This window comes from Schistocerca piceifrons, chromosome 2 (assembly GCF_021461385.2).
Source record: "Schistocerca piceifrons isolate TAMUIC-IGC-003096 chromosome 2, iqSchPice1.1, whole genome shotgun sequence".
Classification (NCBI taxonomy): domain Eukaryota; kingdom Metazoa; phylum Arthropoda; class Insecta; order Orthoptera; family Acrididae; genus Schistocerca; species Schistocerca piceifrons.
In genome coordinates this window covers 430,909,673-430,933,155 of record NC_060139.1, presented here as the reverse complement: position 1 = coordinate 430,933,155, position 23,483 = coordinate 430,909,673, and the positions used below count along the sequence as shown (strand labels likewise).

The 23,483-nt window shown below is 38.7% G+C and overlaps 1 protein-coding gene across 1 annotated transcript in view; it reads left to right on the top strand.

Moving 5' to 3' along the window:
* LOC124775447 (Down syndrome cell adhesion molecule-like protein Dscam2) overlaps positions 1 to 23,483 on the top strand; it is a 157,502-nt gene that overhangs the window by 101,040 nt on the left and 32,979 nt on the right. Inside the window, exons 10-11 of the mRNA XM_047250280.1 lie at positions 503 to 741; positions 20,155 to 20,392. Of these exons, the coding sequence (XP_047106236.1) occupies positions 503 to 741; positions 20,155 to 20,392 (477 nt within the window). The remainder of the gene's footprint in view (positions 1 to 502; positions 742 to 20,154; positions 20,393 to 23,483) is intronic.

Below are 23,483 nucleotides of genomic sequence, written 5' to 3'. Positions count from 1 at the left end.
TTAGCTCTGATCGACCAGTGTAAATTGTGGGTGATAGTTGAGTAACCATGGATCAGGACAGTTTCCCATTGCTTTCATGTCTTATGATATCCATACCACAACATCCTGCAGATTTGTTAGAGCAAAAGAAGATTTTGCACACTGCTAGGTATGAATTTCTTATTTAATTATTAATGAGTGCAGAGAGGGATTAAATAAGGTAATATTTCCAGATCCGTGCTTTATTTTTCATTTTATATCATTGATAGAAAACATGCAAGAGTTATTTATCCAAAATTTTGATACCTATAAAGTATGCTTTGCAATGTGAACAAAGTATAATACACATAATGATAAATACTGCTTTTTATGTCATGAGGTTAAATTCATAAATTTATCACTGTTTTTATGTGTTATAACAAGTACAATTTTATATACAGTATGACTACTACTTCCATCATTACATAAAACAGACATCCTGAGAATTTTAAATTAAAAAAAAAACATTTTTACTGGTTTTTAGGTTCCTGGCAAGGAAGTAGCCATAATATGGTGATAGATGGCAGTCAGACAAGTGCTATAGTCACAGAATTGCAGCCAGCCCATAGCTATGAGATACGTGTACTTGCAGAAAATTCTGTTGGTGTCTCCAATGCAAGTGAATCCATTTCTGTAACTACATCTGAAGAAGCTCCCAGTGGACCACCAAGAGATGTTAAAGTTAGAGCCATTAACTCAGAAATATTGTATGTCAGCTGGAAGGTAGTACACCATCTGTAGTTATCTATTGTAACGTACTTCTGATATGTCTGTAAAATCTAAGTCACAGATAAAAACTATAATTTTCAAATGATTGATATACATTATAATTTATAATAATATTTTATGATCTGTTTCAAAGAAACATAAATGGAAATTCTGTAGGAAACAAAATTTTTGCAAATTTTGCAGGAAAGAAAATTTTTGCAGACTCAATCAGCTGACTTACTTCTTAACATTGACTTTCATATTCCTCAAGTACTTTCTAGTTTTCTGATGCATTTATGATTGATCTACTCACAATTCATTTTGTTTCTCTACTTATCTATTTGTTATAAGGCTATTTTCATTACATATCTCATACTCCACATATTAACACACACACACACACACACACACACACACTCACACACACACACACACACACACACACACATATATATACACAATCTCTTGATATTAGTATGAGAGTGAATATTTCAGCATTTTATGTAGCTATTTCACACTGGGCAGCAACTAACACTGGATTTGAGAACAGTGTATTTTATTTCTTCAGCACAGAAAATCACTGTAGTTGCCTGAACTTTATATCAAATTGTGAAATGCCTTAATATTTTGACACTTGAAATATGTCCTAGGATTCAAACTGTATGGTCGTAACTTCACCTCATTAATCAAGATTTAATATAATCAGGAAAAATGGAAACTTTAATGTCAGGGTAAATGCTTGTGGTAAGAAGACCACTTACGGAGTAGATGAAGTGCTGAGTCTTCAACAGGCACACAAAAAAGAATGAAAACTTGGCTAGTTTTTGGATGAATCATTTAATGAGCTAGAGGACCCCCCCCCCCCCCACACACACACACACACACCTGTGCAGCTACGTTGTGCTGTCTGAACACACAGTGCCAGGACTGCAGTTCAGCTGGTGGACTGGGCTGAGGGCCTCTACATATTCCTTCCACCCTTCTGCTTTACCTGCTGGTTTTCCATCTGAGCTCTTGTTACTCATAATGGTGATTGACTTTTCTCCAAAGGTGTCTAATTTTCCTGTAGGTAACATCTACACTATGTGATCAAAAGTATCCGGACACCTCCAAAAATATACGCTTATCATTTTAGGTGCAATATGCTGCCACCTACTGCCAGGTACTCCAAATCAGTGACCTCATTAGTCATTAGACATCATGAGAGAGCAGAATGGGGTACTCTGCAGAACTCATGGACTTCGAACCTGGTCAAGTGATTGGGTGTCACTTGTGTCATACGTCTGTACTCGAGATTTCCAGACTCCTAAGCATACCTAGGTCCATTGTGTCTGATGTGATAGTGAAGTGGAAATGTGAAGGGATATATACAGCACAAAAGCGTACAGTCTGACCTCATCTGCTGACTGACTGAGACCACCGACAGTTGAAGAGGGTTGCAATGTGTAATAGGCAGACATCTGTCCAGACCATCACACAGGAATCCCAAACTGCTACAGGATCCACTGCAAGTACTATGACATTTAGGTAGGAGATGAGAAAACTTGGATTTCTTGATTGATTGGCTGCTCATAAGACACACATCATGCCAGTGAATGCCAAACAACACCTCATTTGGAGTAAGGACTGTAAACACTGGATGATTGAACAGGGGAAAAATGTTGTGTGGAGTGACGAATCATGGCTCACAATTTGGCAATACGATGGCAGGGTATGGATATGGCGAATGCCCGGTGAACATCCTCTGCCAGCGTGTGTAGTGCCAACAGTAAAATTTGGAGGTGGTGGTGTTATGGTGTGGTCGTGTTTCTCATGGAGGGGCATTGCACCCCTTGTTGTTTTGTGTGGCACTATCACAGCACAGGCTAACACTGATGTTTTAAGCACCTTCTTGCTTCCTACTGTTGAAGAGCAATTCAGGAATGGAGATTGCATCTTTCAACATGATTGAGCACCTGTTCCTAATGGCCTCACCGACTTCCATGAAGAATGGGCTGCCATTCCTCAAGGAACCTTCTAGCACCTGACTGAACATATACCTGTAAAAGCAGAAGCTGTCATCAAAGCTAAGGGTGAGCCAACACCATACTGAATTCCAGCATTACCAATGGAGGGTGCCACAAACTTGTGATTAATTTGTGTCAGGTGTCCAGATACTTTTGATCACATAGTGTATCTTACAACTAGTGATGTATGCTGCTACATTCTTACATTTGTCCTCTTGCCATTCCTACTTAGCCATTCTGTACTTCCTGTCATTCTCATTTTTTAGACATTTGCATCCCCTTTCACCTGCTTCATTTACTGCATTTTTATATTTTCTCATTTCATCAATTAAATTCAATGTCTCTAGTATTACCTAAGGATTTCCACTATCTCTCATCTTCTTACCTACTTGATTCTCTGCTGCCTTTACTATTTCATCCGTCAAAGCTACCCATGCTTCCTGTATATTTTATCTCATCATACAATTCTTCAATCTCTTCCTCATCTGTGGAGCTAGTGGGCATATAAACTTGTACTGCTGTGGTAGTTGTAGGCTTCATGTCTATCTTGGCTACAGTAATGCATTCACCATGTTGTTCATAATAGCTTATCCAAATTCCTATTTTTTATTCATTATTGATCCTACTCCTGCATTGCCCCTATTTAATTTTGTATTTATAACCCCTCATTCATCTGACCAGAAGTCCTGTTCCGGAGATCCAATGGGGGACTATTTTACCTCCAGAATATTTTATTCAAGAGGATGCCATCATCATTTAACCATACAATGGAGCTGCCTGCTCTCTGGAAAAATTATGGCTATAGTTTCCCCTTACTTCCAGCCATTCATGTACCCGCACAGCAATACCGTTTTGGTTGATGTTACAAGGCCACATCAGTCAATCGTCCAGACTATTGCCCCGAAACTACTGAAAAGGCTGCTGCCTCTCTCTGGGAACCACACATTTGTCTGGCCTCTCAATGGATATCTTCAGTTCTGAATGCACCTAAGGTATGGCTACCTGTATCACTGAGGCACATAAGCCTCCCCACGAGTGGCAAGGTTCATGGTTCATGGGGTGATTGGGGGGGGGGGGATGTGGCATGGGAAATCGGTTTGAGCACAGGATTTGTGGAGTAGTGCCTATCTGTGAATGCCATTGTGAGACCTGCTGCATACTGGGCAAAGAAATTCTCATCACTTTTCATATGTTATCTATGGGTGGCCAGTCTAAGGGGGATCAACTTTTTTGTTGTGGAAGGCGGCACACTTGTCAAAGTGCAGTTACTATCGGTGGTTAGTGTGCTTGATATGGACAGAGGTATGAATGGAGTGTTCAGTGAGATGGAGGTCACTGTTCAGGAAGGTGACATGCTGGGTTGAGTATCCCCATGTTAAGTAAATGGGAGAGAAGCTACTAAGTTTGTGGAAAAATGAGGTTAGGCTGTGTTAGGCCTGGTCCAGATCATTAAGATATCATGAATGAAACTGAATCAGACAAGGAGTTTGGGGAGGGTGGCTACAAAGATTTCCTCCTGATGCCCACAGCCATGCTGTAGGCTTGTTTATATACAGGATGAGTCAGGAGGAAAGGTACATGCTTTGACGGGTGATACTACTGATGATTCTGAACAAAAGACTTCTAATAAATATATGCCCTTTTCTTAACCTTCTCCGGGTAAACCAATGAAAATAGCTAGGAATGGGAAAGGGGTAGGTGATGGTAAATTAAGATAGTGTTATATATGGTTTGTTTAATTGTGTACATTTCCTCACAGAAGATGTTCAAACAGTCCACCGTCAACTTCAGTGCATGTTACTGCTCCTGTAGACAGATGTTGTGTCACCGATCAAAGCTCAATTTTGCATTCCTTTACCTGGTCACAAGCATGTAAAATATGAGCGAGATGTTCCTCTCTTGTGTCTGCTCTGTGCTTGTAGGTGTCACTATTCAGCCACCCCCACAAACAGTAATCCAATAGGGTACATTTGGATGGCCTCAGCGACCAATCCAACAACCAGGATATGTTGTGTTGAGATACCGTGTCACTGGCCGTACGGAATGTGTAGGAGCTCCATCACATTGAAAGTACCACATTTAGAAGAAACTCAAGATACTATGTTCCAGTAAGATGGTAATCTAAAATAACTGGACTGATGAGTTGCTTATCAATAATACCGCACCATACGTTGACTGAGAAACGTCACTGAAAATTGATTTCCACAGAAGCGAGCACATTTTCATTTGCCCACAGATGAGAGTTGCGTGAGTTGTTGATTCCATTGCAGGTAAATGTTCACTCATAAGTGAATAGAACATCTGGAATTAATCGCTCACTGACAATGATCCACTGACAGAATTCTTGCCAGGTGGCAGCATCTCCTTCATGCATATGTTGTACACTCTGCTGATGAAAGGGATACAGACCGTGCTCGTGTAATGTGCATATCACTCATGTTTGTGGAATACCAAGTTGGGCAGCAATTCTTCTAGAGCTAGTAGTAGGGTTGCAGTCCGCTACTTGAAGAATGTTCTCAACTTCATTAAGAATTTGTTGTACAGGACATTCAGAGACAACAATTATGCTGGGAAGCGTACCATGCTCACACAATCCATTAAACACCCTGCTAAACGCCCTGCTATCTGGCATTCTGCAATTCAGAAATCGTTGTTGGTATTCTCGCACGGCAGCACTGGAATTCTCAATGGACAAACCATAGACAAACACCAGGTCAGCATACTCTGCACGTGTGAAGATCCGTGGCATTTTCACTGCACAAAACTGTATTCGTTGTTCATGTAACAACACTGTAGTATCATGCACTACGACAAGCACTGTCGGACTGAGACTTGAGATAAACAACTGCACCATGCGCAAGTGAACTGCGTGCTGACACGGTTAGTAAGGACAACACTACATGTTTCCTGTTCCCAGTTGTTTTCATTGGTTTACCCAGAAATGGTTAAGAAAAGGGCATATGTTAACTAGGAGTTTTTTGTTCAGAATCACCACTAGTATCACCCCTCAAAGCATGTACCTTTTCTCCTGACTCACCCTGTATCTTCACCTCAGAGGAGAAGTATTTATGTGTGAGAATGTAACAGTTAGTGTATATAAGGAATGAGGTTGTGGGTTTGGAGACAGAAGGACCTTGGGAGAACTAGTGTTTGATGGCAGCAAGACGGTGGACATAGGGGATATTGCTGCACGTGGAGGCAGCATCAACAGTGATGAGTAGGGATCGAGGTGGTACTGGGTTAGGGATGGTCAAGAGTCAGCAAAGGGAGTTATTTGTATCTTTTATATGAAAGGCTAGGCCTGGGCAATATGTTGGAGGTATTGGTCAACAAGAGAAGAAGTTCTTTCAGTGGTAGCACTCTGCCTAGCTACTGAGGTAGCAACAGGGAATACGATATACCGGTAGTTGTGGCCTGGAAAAGATAGCTGCTCATTAAGGTGCAGCTCATTAAGGTGCACTTGTGCAGCTGTTTCAACACCATGGCTCACACTGCAGTGGTGCCAGTTGAGTCTATTGATGAATCGGGGGTCTTTAGAAATGGCCTGCAACTCAATATGTATGGAAAGGGCAGACTGGCAAAGCTTATATGTGATAGTGAGGGAGATCACATATGGGAAAATTCCTGTAGTAATTGGTATTAGAGCTGCACCTAGCTTTGATTCATGCCATCTGATAGGTATCCCTGTTTAAGGAAAGTCTCTCTAACAAAGGAACTCCCTTCAAAAATGTCAGATATCAAAATGATTAAGAAATTAGCATATTTCACTAAAACGTGTGGGGTATGACAGATAAAGTTAGTGAATTGCTTTCACATGTTGGCTCTGATATTATTGTTATATCAGAGTGCCATTTAAACATTGCAACATTCGGTAGTAGGAAAAGGGAGAGAAGGAAACGTAGTAGGTGAATATGGATTGGGGGTAAGAAATGAAAGAGGAAGCCGCCTGGTAGAATTTTGCACAGAGCACAACTTAATCATAGCTAACACTTGGTTCAAGAATCATAAAAGAAGGTTATATACATGGAAGAATCCTGGAGATACTAGAAGGTATCAGATAGATTATATAATGGTAAGACAGAGATTTAGGAACCAGGTTTTAAATTGTAAGACATTTCCAGGGGCAGATGTGGACTCTGACCACAATCTGTTGGTTATGAACTGTAGATTAAAACTGAAGAAACTTCAAAAAGGTGGGAATTTAAGGAGATGTGACCTGTATAAACTGACTAAACCAGAGGTTGTACAGAGTTTCAGGGAGAGCATAAGGGAACAATTGACAGGAATGGGGGAAAGAAATACAGTAGAAGAAGAATGGGTAGCTTTGAGGGATGAAGTAGTGAAGGCAGCAGAGGATCAGGTAGGTAAAAAGACAAGGGCTAGTAGAAATCCTTGGGTAACAGAAGAAATATTGAATTTAATTGATGAAAGGAGAAAATATAAAAATGCAGTAAATGAAGCAGGCAAAAAGGAATACAAATGTATAAAAAATGAGATTGACAGGAAGTGCAAAATGGCTAAGCAGGGATGGCTAGAGGACAAATGTAAGGATGTAGAGGCTTATCTCACTAAGGGTAAGATAGATACTGCCTACAGGAAAATTAAAGAGAGCTTTGGAGAAAAGAGAACCACTTGTATGAATATCAAGAGCTCATATGGAAACCCAATTCTAAGCAAAGAAGGGAAAGCAGAAAGGTGGAAGGAGTATGTAGAGGGTCTATACAAGGGTGATGTATTTGAGGACAATATTCTGGAAATGGAAGAGGATGTAGATGAAGATGAAATGGGAGGTATGATACTGCGTGAAGAGTTTGACAGAGCACTGAAAGATCTGAGTCGAAACAAGGCCTCGGGAGTAGATAACATTCCATTAGAACTACTGACAGCCTTGGGAGAGCCAGTCCTGCTAAAACTCTACCATCTGGTGAGCAAGATGTATGAGACAGGCGAAATACCCTCAGACTTCAAGAAGAACATAATAATTCCAATCCCAAAGAAAGCAGGTGTTGACAGATGTGAAAATTGCCGAACTATCAGTTTAATAAGTCATGGCTGCAAAATACTAACGCGAATTCTTTATAGACGAATGGAAAAACTAGTAGAAGCCGACCTCGGGGAAGATCAGTTTGGATTCCGTAGAAATACGGGAACATGTGAGCCAATACTGACCCTACGACTTATCTTGCAAGCTACATTAAGGAAAGGCAAACCTACGTTTCTAGCATTTGTAGCTTCGAGAAAGCTTTTGACAATGTTGACTGGAATACTCTCTTTCAAATTCTGAAGGTGGCAGGGGTAAAATACAGGGAGCGAAAGGCTATTTGCAATTTGTACAGAAACCAAATGGCAGTTATAAGAGTTGAGGGACACGAAAGGGAAGCAGTGGTTGGGAAGGGAGTGAGACAGGGTTGTAGCCTCTCCCCGATTTTATTCAATCTGTATATTGAGCAAGCAGTAAAGGAAACAAAAGAAAAATTCGGAGTAGGTATTAAAATCCATGGAGAAGAAATAAAAACCTTGAGGTTCGCCGATGACATTGTAATTCTATCAGAGACAGCAAAGGACTTGGAAGAGCAGTTGAACGGAATGGATAGCGTCTCGAAAGGAGGGTATAAGATGAACATCAACAAGAGCAAAACGAGGATAATGGAATGTAGTCGAAATAAGTCAGGTGATGCTGAGGGAATTAGATTAGGAAATGAGACACTTAAAGTAGTAAAGGAGTTTTGTTATTTGGGGAGCAAAATAACTGATGATGGTCGAAGTAGAGAGGATATAAAATGTAGACTGGCAATGGCAAGGAAAGCGTTTCTGAAGAAGAGAAATTTGTTAACATCGAGTATTGCTTTAAGTGTCAGGAAGTCGTTTCTGAAAGTATTTCTATGGAGTGTAGCCATGTATGGAAGTGAAACGTGGACGATAAATGGTTTGGAAAGGAAGAGAATAGAAGCTTTCGAAATGTGGTGCTACAGAAGAATACTGAAGATTAGATGGGTAGATCACATAACTAATGAGGAGGTATTGAATAGGATTGGAGAGAGGAGAAGTTTGTGGCACAACTTGATTAGAAGAAGGGATCGATTGGTAGGACATGTTCTGAGGCATCAAGGGATCACCAATTTAGCATTGGAGGGCAATGTGGAGGGTAAAAATCGTAGAAGAGACCAAGAGATGAATACACCAACCAGATTCAGAAGGATGTAGGTTGCAGTAGGTACTGGCAGATGAAGAAGCTTGCACAGGATAGAGTAGCATGGAGAGCTGCATCAAACCAGTCTCAGGACTGAAGACCACAACAACAACAACAACAACATTTCATAATGTGATTTGAGATTTTCTCGGCTTATTCCATTCATGAAATCTTCTCGGGTGATCAGCCGAGTAAAGGCGTCGTCTTCTCGCAAAGTTTCGAGGGGTTTCGTACCCATCATCTTCGCTTGAAGATGATGGGTACGAAACCCCTCGAAACGTTGCGAGAAGACGACGCCTTTACTCGGCTGATCACCTGAGAAGATTTCACGAACATTTCACAACATTTCACAGGCTTTCTGTACTGGGATACAAGTTAGCTGGCTATTTTACAGGGAGCTCTTTGTGAAGCAGGAGAGAGAACATGTCTGTCACAAATAGTACACCATTTGAACCTATTGATACATCAAGGCACTGCATTGAACAAGTCATTGAATTTTCTGCAGAAGCAGTCGAATTTGGTGAAACTAAACTTTTAATTATAATTATCTATAGGTCCCCTAACTCTGATTTCAGAACATTTCCTTTCAAGCTAAAGAGATTTCTTGGTTCAGTTTATGGAAATTAATTGTTCATTGTGATTCTGATATTAGTTTTATAAGTGACTGTATGAGGAAAAAAGTGTTAGGAAATTAGTAAATTCCTATCATTTGATACAGACTGCATTCTTTCCAGCCGGAATGCAGGGGAACAGCAGCACATCACAGATATCATTTTTGTTCATTATTAATTACTGGAGGGGCAGTCCATTGGTAAAAGGGTAAATGGCCTTTCTATCCTGATGCACAAATTTTAATTCTAAAAGGAGTTTGTGCGCGCGCACACACACACACACATTAAATACAAATACAAATGATTTAGAAATAGTTAAAGAAAGAGACCAGAATGACCACAAATGAAGGAAACTGGGATGTGAAAGGTGGTGGTAGCCATAGAAAACTCACTTAAACCTCATTAAAGAACAAGGGTGGCTTACTGTTTATAGTGCTAATAACATAGACAATAAATACAGGGTATTTAAAAAGTCACTTACTATTTCCCACTTGAAGACTTCATTAAGGACTGCCAACTACACCAATATACATTGAAACATTTCTTGACATAAATTTAGTTCATTTCAAAGTGATGACCTGTAATCAAGTTCCATATTTTCTGCCTTGCCTGAAACACCCTTGCTGACAGAGCTGGCATTGTTTGTTTAAAACTGGTTATCAATTGTTGAAGTTAATTGATTTTCACTTTATACATCTCAGACTTGGTAAATCCCAAAATGAAAGAGTCCACTGGAGCCGAAACAGGTGAGCAATGAGCCCAACGTCTTCATGAAGCACAGCCAATCCATCTCCCAGGGAAAGTGGCACTGATAGTCCAGGACAGTGTACATTCTTGTATATTACCTGTAAAATGGTCAATTTTTTTGACATAAAACAGAAATGGTAAGGAACTTTATAAACATCCTGTGTAATGCTTTTGTCAACACATTTCTTATGCTCCTTGAAAGTTGCTTTCCATTAGGACGTCCTTGCTAAAAGTATGTGGTGCAAGTAAAGTAGCTGATACCAAGGATAAAATTTAACAATATTGTCAGTCATGAAGGAAGTGTCTGGCCAACAACACAGGGTCAATACACAGTAAAAATGTTTTTGTTATTGATACATCATAAATGAGCTCATTATTTACCAATCACTTTCTGCATATAGCAAGTGAATCAAATAAAAACTTAATTTCAAAAAAAGGAAGGTTAGTGATTAATGTCTCAGAGACAAAGCGCAACCTCAGATCAAGGAAGAATGAGAAAGGAATGAGCCATGCCCTTTCAAAGGGACCATCCTAGAATCTGCCATATACAACTGACAGAAATCATGGCAAACCTAAATCTGGATGGGGATATGAACTGTTGTCCTCCCATATGTGAGTCAGTGTGCTAACCACTGCACAACCTTGATTGGTAAGACTTTCTAAGACAATGGCTTCACAAGACTGCTATCTGAAATACTCTTTTGTGATACTGACAAGGGGTACATTGAGTCAGTAATTAAATTTCTGAAGACAAAGTTTCTCATGGATTTTATGGGATATCTAGCAGGATACTAAAGCACTGTGTTGCTTGTGTTAGCCCTGTACTAAGCTATGTTTGTAGCTTTTCTTTTAAGGATGTTCAGTTTCCTGAACAATTAGAGAACCCAGAAGCGAAATCAATTTATAAAAAAGGAGAAAGGGATAATGAAGACAATTTTAGACCTATTTCTATGCCATCTGTGTTCACAAAAGTTAGTGTAAAGATCATGTAAGTGAGGTAATTTTGTATAATTTGCTGTCAGATATACAGTTTGGTTTTAGAAGTAGTTTAATGACAGAAAATGCTATATGCTCTTTCCTCCCTGGATGAATTAAATAAGAAATTGCAAATATTAGGCATCTTCCTAGATTTAATTAATGCATTTGATTGAGTTGATCACAAAATATTACTGCACAAGTCGGACCATTATGGAATAAGAGGAATCACTCACAATTCATGATTTTGATATTTGAAGAACATACAGCAAAATTTCAGTCTCCACAACAATGAGGAAGGCTATAATGTGCATCTGATTGGAGGTCAGTTAAGTGGAGGTGGCGTAGGGGTCAGTGCTGAGACTAATACTTTTTCTTGTATGATGATATGCCATCTAATGTGACAAGTGATTCTAAAATATTTCTATTTGCTGATGACACTAGCTTGGTAGTGCAGGATGTTGAGTGTAACATACGCAGTGTGTCAAATAGTGCAGTTCAAGACTATAAACTCATGGCTTGTAGAAAATAAATCACAGCTAAATGACAGTAAGACTCTGTTTATACTAACACAAAGCAAGTAACACTGACATTTTTATTACACAGATGGGCCATGTGATTAGTGAGTGTGAACAACCCAAATTCGTTGGTGTTCAGATAGATGATAAGCTCTCATGGAAATCCCATATTTAGGACCATGATCAAAAACTGAATGCTGCTTTATATACCATTAGTTCAGACTCTGCAGTAAGTACTAGTGCAACACAAAAATTAATCTGCTTTCCTTATGACATACAGTGTTATATTCTAGGGTAGCTCTTCCCATCCACAAAGAGCATTTTTGGCCAGAAATGGACAGTTTGAGCAATATGTGGTATAATTTCACAAAATCTTACGTAAACTCCTATTCAGGAATCTGGGAGGTCTGACTCTGGCCTCTCAAAATATGTTTTCTTTAATGTCATTTGCTGCTATCAATATGGACTTATTCCCAAGAATTAGCAGCTTTCTCTCAGTTAATACTAGGTGGAAATCTATTCTGCATTTGGGTCACACCTCCTAGACTAGGGTGCAAAAAGGTATACAGTATTCCACTGAATCCATTTTCAATAAGTCGCCACAAGAGCTAAAAAATATTAGCAGTAATATTCACACTTTCAAGTCTAAATTGAAGAATTTTTTCATGGATCACTCATTCTATTCCGTCAGGGAGTCAGTGGAAAAGTTTAAGCAAATTCCAGAGTTATATTGTTGATTATGCTAGCATATAATCAGGATATTGTCATCTGCATAGGTTTTACATAATTTTTTTATTAATTTTTTCTGATGTGATTTCATTTATTCACTCATTCCATGATCATGGAGACTGGCTCTTCAATTTAGTGCTATGGAACTAGGCATGTAAATAAAAAATTAACAATGAAGCATCTGGTATTGTTGGATTTATGGATTTTGGGAACATGTAGAGGGAGTGTTAGTGGGGGGGGAGGGGGGGTCATTGAAGTGAGGGGGGGAGAGGTCTTAGGATGAGCCAAAGAATTTGTATAGAGGTGGAAGGTTGTGTTGGTTGGTCTTCTGGGATAGAATCACTATGGCAGAACTTATAGGTGATGTAGTCAGTCAGCTGGCTGACAACTTCTGCCCAGAAGTCATTTATTATGACAATAGTGGAGCCTTTGTCCACAGGGAGAATGATTAAATCAGTGTCAGTCTTGAGGTTGCAGGTGTCTGTTGAATGCCTGTGTTCTGGGGAAGGGACCTGGGGAAGGACGGTGAGTCCAGATAGGACGTAAGAAATTCCTTATCTTTACAGTGGGTGATTAGGTGGGGGGGGGGGGGGGGAGGGTTGTGGTTGGATGTGTTTTGGTTGTGGTGGCACCCTACAAACAAAACAAGATGATTTTTTATTGTAGAGCACACCACCCCAAGGAATTTTCATCACTTGGGAAAACAAAAAGTGAAAGCTAATGTAAAATGTATCTTAATGTGAACTAGCCATCTGAAGATGAACCTGTCAGTTAGAAACAGGTAATGGCACAATTTAAATAAATAAATGGCATTGTAAGAAGTGGCTGTTTGCTGTTATCTTCTACGTAAGAGTCACCCTATATTTTGTATGCAGCCGATGGATCAGAATGTCACTTTTCAACAAAACACCATTAAGTTTTGCTGTTTATGTTAAGGAACTCTTTTCATAAATATCAGTTCTTGATGTCACAGAAAGTGATCATCAGAATTAGCTTCATAACTAAATATTTTTAGCCTCCCTCATTTTACTTTCTATTCTTCTATTTTCATTTGGTAAATTTTTTGTTCCTGTTTCTTCTCTCTATTGATGATTTATTGCTCCCTTATATTCTTCATATTTTTTAAATCAGACTGTGATGTTCAGTATCATATATATTGGAATAAGGCCTCATAGCTCCTTAAGAATTGTTTTAATGCATTAACAGTGTGCTGTACCATATGTTATTGAGTGGTGACCTAAGGATTGCATGGGAGCTACTGTCATCAATTTGCTCACTTGATTATTTTTCACATTCACCAATATCACCAGACTTCATTTCTCAAAGTTGTAGTTATCACTGGATGTCAAGAGTACAATATCCAAATTCTTGAAATAAATGTGACACTTCTCAGAATTAACTTCCTTTTACAATGATCTTGCATAATAAATTTTTGTAACTCGGAACACCACAAATGCACCATTATGGACAATCTCAAAAACTTAACAACTTCTTTCTTGTCTTTGTGATGTCACTGCATCTGTCACAACCATGTCTCCAACTCAGAACCCAATGACAGAGAATAAATTTCCCATACAGCAGATATCATGAAATGTTGTGAGATTGCCATCATTGTCTGAGCCTGCAGATATTCTGCATCCATCCACTCCAGAATTCCTGCACGTAAGGAAACAATCTTTGAACAGCATATTATAGTAGCTCATGACTTAAATGAAACTTTGATGGTGATGTCTATCATTCATCATCTTGTTAGATGCTGTGCAACACATCACTTTACCAAAGTGATATGTGACACTACAATGCATAATAATTTACTTCACTGGCTTTATGCTCATTCCTAACTGAACTTCACATGCCGCAGTGATACAGACAGCTGAAATGTAGGTGGATACCATGTCACCTATTGAGAGTCCAGACTAAAACATGATTCTTGAACACGAATAGCAGCCTTTTCAGTAGTTACAGGGGCAAGAGTCTAGATGATTGACCAGTATGGCCTTGTAACATTAAGCCAAGATGGTCTTGCTACACTGGTACTGTTGCACAACAGAAAGAAAGAGAAAACTAGAGCCATTTTACTCCATGAAGACATGAAGTTTCACCTCATGGTGACATTGTCTTGAATAATATATTACAGAAGTGAAATACTCTCTCATTTGGATCGCCAGGCAGGGACTACTCAGGAGGGTTTTGTCATAAGAAAAAATAAAATATACATATTTTCCATCCCTTACTGGTGTTGGTCAGCTGCAACAAGAAAGATTAGAGTTTAATGTCCAGTCAGCAGTGAGATCATTAAAGAGCAGCACAATTTCAAATTGGGGAATAATGTTGAAGAAAATAGGTAATACACTTCCAAATGGAACATTATGCCCTTAAGAGATTTAGGGAAATCACATAAAACCTAAATCTAGATGGCTGGACAAGGATTTGAGTTGCTAATTTTCCAAATACAAGTCAATATCTTACAATTGTGTAACCTTACTCTGTAATATGTTCATGAATTTGTAAAAAGAAGTAGAGAGGTCAAGGGTAGGTACTGTGGAAATTAATGAAGTGTGATGGAAGTAAGAAAAGGATTTCTCTTTACACGAGTCCAAGATTATCAACACAAAATCAAAGAGGGGTAATGTAGCATTAGTTTTAGTAATTAACAAAAAAAGGGACGTAAGTGAACTATTATGAACAGAATAGTGAACTCACTGTCATAGACAAGATAGATACAAAGCTCCTGACTCACCACAGTTGTACCGGTACAACTGCAAGGGGTGGTCATAAAGTTTTAATTATCACTTCAAAAAAATATAAAAGTGCATAATTAATTTCTGTTTGTTTTCAGGTACAGATAAATCTCATTGTATCGGTATAAGATATGTTTGGCAGAATCACTATGCATACCAAATTCATGTAACTGAGAGTAATTTTTTATGTAAGATGTGGAGTTAGGTCTTCATTTATTGATATATTAAGTTTAAAATTGCAGAGTTTCTTAATATTTTTACGAAAAATAACCATTATTGTCTTTCTGAAATGATTTTTAATGTAAGATTAGTAAACGTAAAAATTTAACACTGAAAAACACAATAATACCCTAAAATAATTTTCCATCTACAAACTAAAGAGCCTCCGGATCACCTACATCACCACTGATGATGCTATAGTCAGTTCATTAACCATTACAAATTTCTTTATATGCAAATCTTCACTGCTCAGATCCTCAGAATTAGAGCTTAGGAGGTGACAAACATCCTCTTCATCAACATTAGTGAATCCAATTTGGCATGGAATGTCCACAATTTATCTCATTGAAATGAAGATTTGCATCTTCTAGCACTGACACAGCATCAGGCCATAGTTTCCTCCCTAAACCATTCACACTTTTAGGAGCTACATAACATCAACCACTATCTGAATATTAAACTGTCACCAGAAATTCTTGATGGTAAGTTTGTTATTTGAATCACATTCTTTTATGAGAATGGAGTATGTTTTATGCAGATAGTATGCCTTGAATGTAGAAATAACTACCCGGCTATGTGCTGCAGGATAGATGTAGTATTTAGTGGCAGAAGCAGGACTACAATGTTTTTACTTGAATCAATAATGAAAAGTGGGTAGGTGGGAACATTACCAAGGAGGAGAATTCTGAAAGTGATTTTTTCTTTCTCACAGTAGACCTTCAATTGTCTATTCAGTTTACTAATGAAATAGTCACTGAGAATAACAGAATTTGCTGAATCTTTTTTATTCCACCTCCAAAGAATGATTTACCATATGATATGCCATTTTATCAACAGGCTGTGCTGTTTTGTTTCAACTCTTTTATTGGTGTGCTTCAGTAGGGCCTACAGTGACAGGTATTTCAGTGTGTGCCAGGACTGCTGACATGTATCAGCAAAGACACAAAAGCTTAATTACATAACTGTATTTTTTCATGTGGATGAGTAAAATTATGTAACTACCTCTCATGTACATGACCACAAACTTCACAGTGAGAATGAATAGATTACAAAATACGAATCACGAAATAACAGACATAGTTTGGTACAATAAGAGAGAAGAAACTGGAATTTGATATTGAGAAAACAAAGAGAATGAAAAGTAGTAGGATAACATGAACTAGAGGGAAAATTATGAAACAAGAAGTTGCCAGGTAGCATTTTACTTAGTGCAGAATTTAACAATTGAAAAAACGTAAAGTTGAAAATAATGAAAGAATGTTAAATAAAAGCTTTTTAAATGATGTATTGTGTCTATGATGTGCTGCTAGGTCTGTTTTGCACTCCTAAATACAGTAACAGTCAATTTGATTAATACATGAATGTTCAGTGACCTTACAGAGGAGGTAGAAAAGAGGATGATATTTTTGTGAAATGCTGTTGAGGAAGTTTAGAGTACCAATGTTTATGCTAGACTGTAGAATGACTCTAGTGCCTTCTATACTCTTCTGACTTAAAGGCCATTAGGACAAAACAAGGAAAATTAGGGCTCACAGAGAGGTGTATGATCACTCATTTTCCCCTCAGCCCCTGCTGAAAAGGAAATGATTAATAATAGTAGGCTACATAATACCCTCCTATGAGCTCTAAAGTGGCTTCCATATTTTTGTCCTCTTTATTATCGTTGGCTGAACTTCAGGGGGAAGATTCAGATGCACAATGCCTCTTTGTCTCTATGTCAAATCAGTACACATTTCATTACAAAAAAATGGTTCAAATGGCTCTGAGCACTATGGGACTTAACATCTGTGTCATCAGTCCCCTAGGACTTAGAACTACTTAAACCTAACTAACCTAAGGACATCACACACATCCATGCCCGAGGCAGGATTCGAACCTGCGACCGTAGCAGTCACGCGGTTCCGGACTGAGCACCCAGAACCGCATGGCCACCGCGGCCGGCATTTCATTACAATGTTCATCATTATTTCTGATATGTTCTGATCTATTAAACAATTGTTGACAGATCAACATAGTAAGTTTGTAAGATGGACCTGTATTTCTGACTGCAAACCATCTTGACACAAATTCTAATTAGAAATCTTAGAACTAAGGAGATCATATATACATTGACATGTATATTCCAAAGGCCACTGCATAGAGAATGTCGTGGGTTTTTCATACCAGTGTTAGTTGTTTCCTGTCCCATACCATTTGTTTATTGAGCATGTGATTAAAAAACTGTATATATCTCTGTGCACATATTAAACTTCCTTACCCTATTTTCATGAGTCCTACATGAGATATACGTTGGATGCAGCAGCACTGTTACACTGTCTTCATCCAAAACCACTTCTCTAAATTTTTTCAACAGGTTTTTGCTAGAACAAAGTCATCTTTCTTTGTGATATTCCTATTTAAGACTGTTACACATTCATATGGGCTATACAAAGCTGTTATGATCCTAGAAATGTGCCTGTGAATTGGTTTCATGTCTACTATCATGTCTATTTGGTACAGGCCCCCTAATCTGGAGCAGTACTCTAGAATTTGAAAATCTTTCAATGCAAAATTAATAAGCTTAAAAATTTAATACTGAAACACACAATAACCCATAAAAATAATTTTCATTATGTCCATCTACAATCTAAATAGCCTCTGGATCAGCTATGTTGGAAGACTCTGATAGTACTGTAGTCAGTTCATGTTAGAGTGATGTACGCAGATTCTTTACTTAACATATTTATTGCACTTTCCCAGAACCCTTCCAATAAACTTAAACCTTTCAATCACTTTTCCTACTATAGATTTAACATATTCCTCCCATTCCATATCACTGCTTAGTATTAACCTTACATACACTCTTAAGGGGGAAAAAGGATGCACCACAAAGGAATTACAGAACTATCCAAATTGAAAAGAAATTGATAGATGTGATATACATGTACAGACAAACAAATGATTAAAATTTCAGAAAAATTGGATGATTTATTCAAGGGAAAAGAATCAAAAATTGAAAAGGCCAATAACACATTGGTCCATCTCTGGTTCTTATGAAAGGAGGAATTTCACTTGGCACTGACTGATAAGAGTTGCTTGCTGTCCTCTGGAGGAATACTGTGACAATCTCTGTCCAATTAGCACTTTGGAGCAGTGAAATCTTAAGCTGGTTGGAGGGCCCTGCCCATAATGCTCCAAACATTCTCAGCTGGTGAGATACCTGGTGACCTGGTTGGTCAAGGTAGGGTTTGGCGAGCATTAAGACAAGCAGCAGGAACTATTGCCATGTGTGGTTGGGCATTATCTCACTGACATGTAATCCCAGGATGGCATGCCTGATTGGCAGCAAAACAGGGCACAGAAAACCGTCGATGCCCCACTGTGCTGTAAGGGTACTGTGGATGACTACCAAAGGGGTCCTGCTACAAAAGGAAATGGCATCCTAGACCATCACTCCCAGTTGTGTAGCCATGTAGTGGGCGACAGTCAGGTTGGAATCCCACTACTGATTGAGCCGTCTCCAGACATGTCTTCGCTGGTCATCAGGGCTGAGTTCAAAGTGGGACTCGCCACTGAAGATACTTCTCCTCCATTCAATGAGATAGCGGGCTGAAAATGTGTCTAGAGATGCCTTGATAAGCTGTGGGATACCAATGTGGCTGTCACCCACCATACAGTCCGACAACCAGTAGTGATGTTCTACAATACTGTTTCTTTTCAAAGCAGGCCCCATTTGGTACACATCCATGGCACCCTTACAGCTCCACGTATGTCGATGATATTCTATGTTCCATTTTGGTGCCCTTCATGGCAAGCCATCCTGTGCTTATATTTCAGCAAGATAATGTCCATCTGCACAAATCAAGAGTTTCTACTACTTGCCTTCATGCTTGCCAGGAAGGTCACTGGATTCCTCCCCATTTGAGAATTTTTGTAGCATTATGGGCAGGACCCTCCAACCCCCTCAGGATTTTGATGATCTAACAGGCCAATGGGATAGAATTTGGCATGATATCCCTCAGGAAGTGGACCAGTGCACTACTGACTTGCTCAATTTGTCAAGCTCTTTCTCTTGAATAAATCAACCAATTTTTCTGAAATTGCAATCATTTGTTTGTCAGTTCCTGTACATCACATCTATCAATTTCCATCCCATTCAGATAATTCCAACCTGGCATATCGTTTTTTTGTTTTCTTTTTTTCCATCTAGAGTGTATTTACTGGTTGTGATTGGCTCCAAAAGATCACCACTAACCTTGTAACTGAAGCTTTATTTTCTTTTGTAGATGCTATGTTGCATTTATTCAGATGTGAAGGGAGATGCTATTCATTAGACCAAGTTAAAATTTTGTCCATGTTTTTCTGCATTTGCAAATGATTGTTGAAAATGATAATTTTGTGTGATTTTTCTCCCTGTTTATTAGCTTGCTGAATCAGTAATATTTATTACTGTCTGTGTCCTTACTTAACAAAACTTTTGTTCAGCTCTCATTATCTCACACTATTGATAGTAATAGTTATTAAATTATTGTACCACAAACTGCTCACATGTAGTGCTCCTCAGAGTAAGTATGAGAACAAATCAAAAATTCAGCAGCAAATGAAGTATTATAATTGTTCATTGAGTTCTAATTGTCTTTTGAAGCTTAACTTTTGGTGAGATCATAAGCACGTTTTCTAGATTATAAGAGGTTGTACTATTCTTAATTTCAGCCACCAGAACCTCACCTTCACAATGGAGAAATTATTGGATATTACATAGGTTACTGTGTGAGAAACTCAACAGAATCAGTGCATTACAAGACATTTGAAGTAATTCCAGGGATGGACCTACATACAAAACTCACAAATTTGCTCAAATTCACAGAATACAGCATCACGGTACAAGCTTATAACAGAGCAGGAACTGGACCACACAGCCATAGCATCATTGTGTCAACTGATGAAGATGGTAAGAGTTCAGATTATCTTCCCACATAATAATTAGTTTGACATCCCTAAGCTGTTAAATTTGTTGTTATTTTAGCTAAAAGTACACAAAGTTAAAAGTATGATGTATAATTCAGATATTTGTGTACATATACAGTAATTGCGTGTAATGTTATTGATGCTTGCACATTGGAAACTGTAAAATTGCAGCAAGATCAAGAGGAGGGTTTGATAAAACATTAATTGACTTAATGCAATGAAAACTACAGTGGGTTAAATATTGTTTTAGTTTCTGTGGAGAAAATTACGTCCACTACATAATTATTGACATTGTACTTTACAACCTCAGTCAGCAAATTTTCATGTAACTGTTTATGTAATGCTAGATCAATTCCTACCAAACACAAAGAGGGGGGAGAAGGGTGCACACATGTGCGCATGTTTGTGTGTGTGTGTGTGTGTGTGTGTGTGTGTGTTTATGAGCTTGAAATGGAAGACAAAAGATTTTACTCAAAAGCAGTAGATTACCTTTTATATATGCAGCTCTGCTGCTCAGCACCTCCTCTTTTTAGTGAACAGTGTTATATACTCTATTACTCCGTATAGTATAATAAAATAATGGAATAGATGATAATAAAATGCATGGCTTTTTAAAATGTATTGGATTAATGAGATTAATTTTTCGGCGTGAATGACAAGCACAATAAGCTGAGCTATGCCTGGAAATAAGTCCGTATTAGTTCATATTATTTTGCAGGGTGGAGTAGTTTCTTTCTCCGCTGTTGATTTGTGCTTACCATTCTTTATAATACTACGTTTGGTCGCCGCGTTCACCTTTGAAGTCTTGACCGTGTTCCTATTAAGCTTATCGGATCTTCGTAATTTTCCAAAGTACACAGGTGGGCTTCAGTTATTGTAATTATTGTACTATTTGAAATAACAACTCACACGACCTTTCTGTTAATAAAACAATACTGTATTTTTCTAAACGGTGCACATATGAAATCCACACTCCTCACTTATTCATAGCGACCCCAAAATGGCGGTCTACAATTACTCGCTAAAAAATTGACGTGCTTCTCACTCTTTCACTAGCTGAGCGCGAATCCCTCCTTCCTCCTACCGGTACCAGAAAAAATCCTCTCTTTATTGACAACTGAAAGTCAAAAAATACATGACGGTACGCATAGGCTCTATGATGGGCTACCGCTTCATCTTGTCTCTTTGCCTTTAAGGAAGACGAAAACATAAAGGAAATGCAAAAGGTTTATCACATCCGGTGGGTCTGGTTGGTGCGCCTGGCAAACAGTACATTGCTGAACAATCTAAAACCTAATTGTCCCTAAAGGACAGCAGATTTAGTGGCATGCCAGGTACTTCATCTTAGAAATCCCCAATCGAACTGCTGCATGAGCGGAAGGACCAGACGTTGGAGGGAGAATGGTATCACCACCTGACAACAGTCATTATCTTCTGTAAGGAACATCAGAGAATAGATGCTCTTGGCAACAGAGTAGTTGCAAAGGGACTCGATATTATTTTTTAGAACTGCTGAAGGCAGAAGTGTTATATGTTATGGGTGATGAGTGTGGAAATGCTGAAGAATACACCTATTTCAAAGCTCGGAAAATGCATTTATTGGAATAACCTTAAAAATTACCTGACTAATAACTCTCTGACCATTCACTATTTCTTGGTGCAAGGGTAATGACTTGGGACCAGCAGCATACTCCATGGAGACAACGAGACCAACAACCCACAAATGAGATAAGTACAAATTTAGAACTATAGATGTGATGTGGAACTCAATGTAAACTAACTACAAAATAATGCCAGCATCTCGTTTGAAGATAGATTATTGAACAGGCTGTAGTGAAGAACCCATTACGCATTGCTGATGAAAGAATCAGGGAAAGACACATCGGATCTGCACTGGAGATCTTGGAAGGTCAACCTGATGAGATATATTGCAGAACCTGTTAAAGAAGTGGGTGACACCTAAACACTGAAACAATATTCTAGGAAACTATAGGGAACTCATTGAGTAGTTGCACTAGGTTGTCGTCCATGCCGAGTTGAAAGTGTGTAGGTTAACGGAATACAGGAATTTGTCAAATAGAGCCCCCATTGACAGCTGTCATGCACTATACAAACTGGCAAACTGAACTTCAGTTTCAGTCAGAAAGTGACACGAGTAGTTTATGATCAAGTAAGTGAAATTTATGGACACCGAAGATGATACCCAGTACTTCCTTTGCAATGTGAGAATAATGTACCTGTGCAAAACTAAGGTTCTTTAACATAAACATGGTTGGTCTCACTGTACCATCCTCCAACTGAGAGAGAACAGCCCCGACACCATGCTGGGAAACATATGTTACCAATACCAGTGGCAGATGGAGTTGGTAAGTCATGACATAGGTTGCTGATTGGAGGGCTGATTTTAATGTCTGGAAAGCCCAATGGCACTCTGTGGACCACTGAAAAAGAAAGTTTATTTAACAGGTGGGCTGTGGAAGCAGTGTGGTGAATAAATCACACATAATAATTCACTTTTTCTAGAAATACTTGAATGTTCTTATTGGATTTAACCACAGGCATGTTCTGAGTGTATTCTATGCTGGGCTGAAGGCAGTCTTCACTGCGGATATAACCTAAATAAATGACTGCTTATTGAAAGAAGGTGCACTTGTAAATGTTACATTTAAGCCCTTTCTGTGCTAGGACCATGAAAACCAGTCACAGAGTGTCCTGTAGTTTGTTCAAGAAGCCTCTGAAATATGGTGGGGATTCTAGTTACTCCAAAAATTTATCATATTGATACAGTCCAAACTGGAGACTAATATTTTACTGATTCGTTGTGATATGGCAATAGAAAATATGTCTCCATTATATCAATCGTTGTTTACCTTCTGAAAGTTCAGAAAACAGTTCATTTGGATGAGGCAAGGGATAAGAATCAGTGCCCGCTCAAGCATTAATGGTTTGCCTCGAGTCTTCACACAAGTGGAGAAAGCCCCCGGATTTTCTGACCACCACTAATAACAAAGCCCATGGACTCTAGGAAATAGGAGATAAAATGTATTGTTGTTCTAGCCTATCTAGTCCAGTCT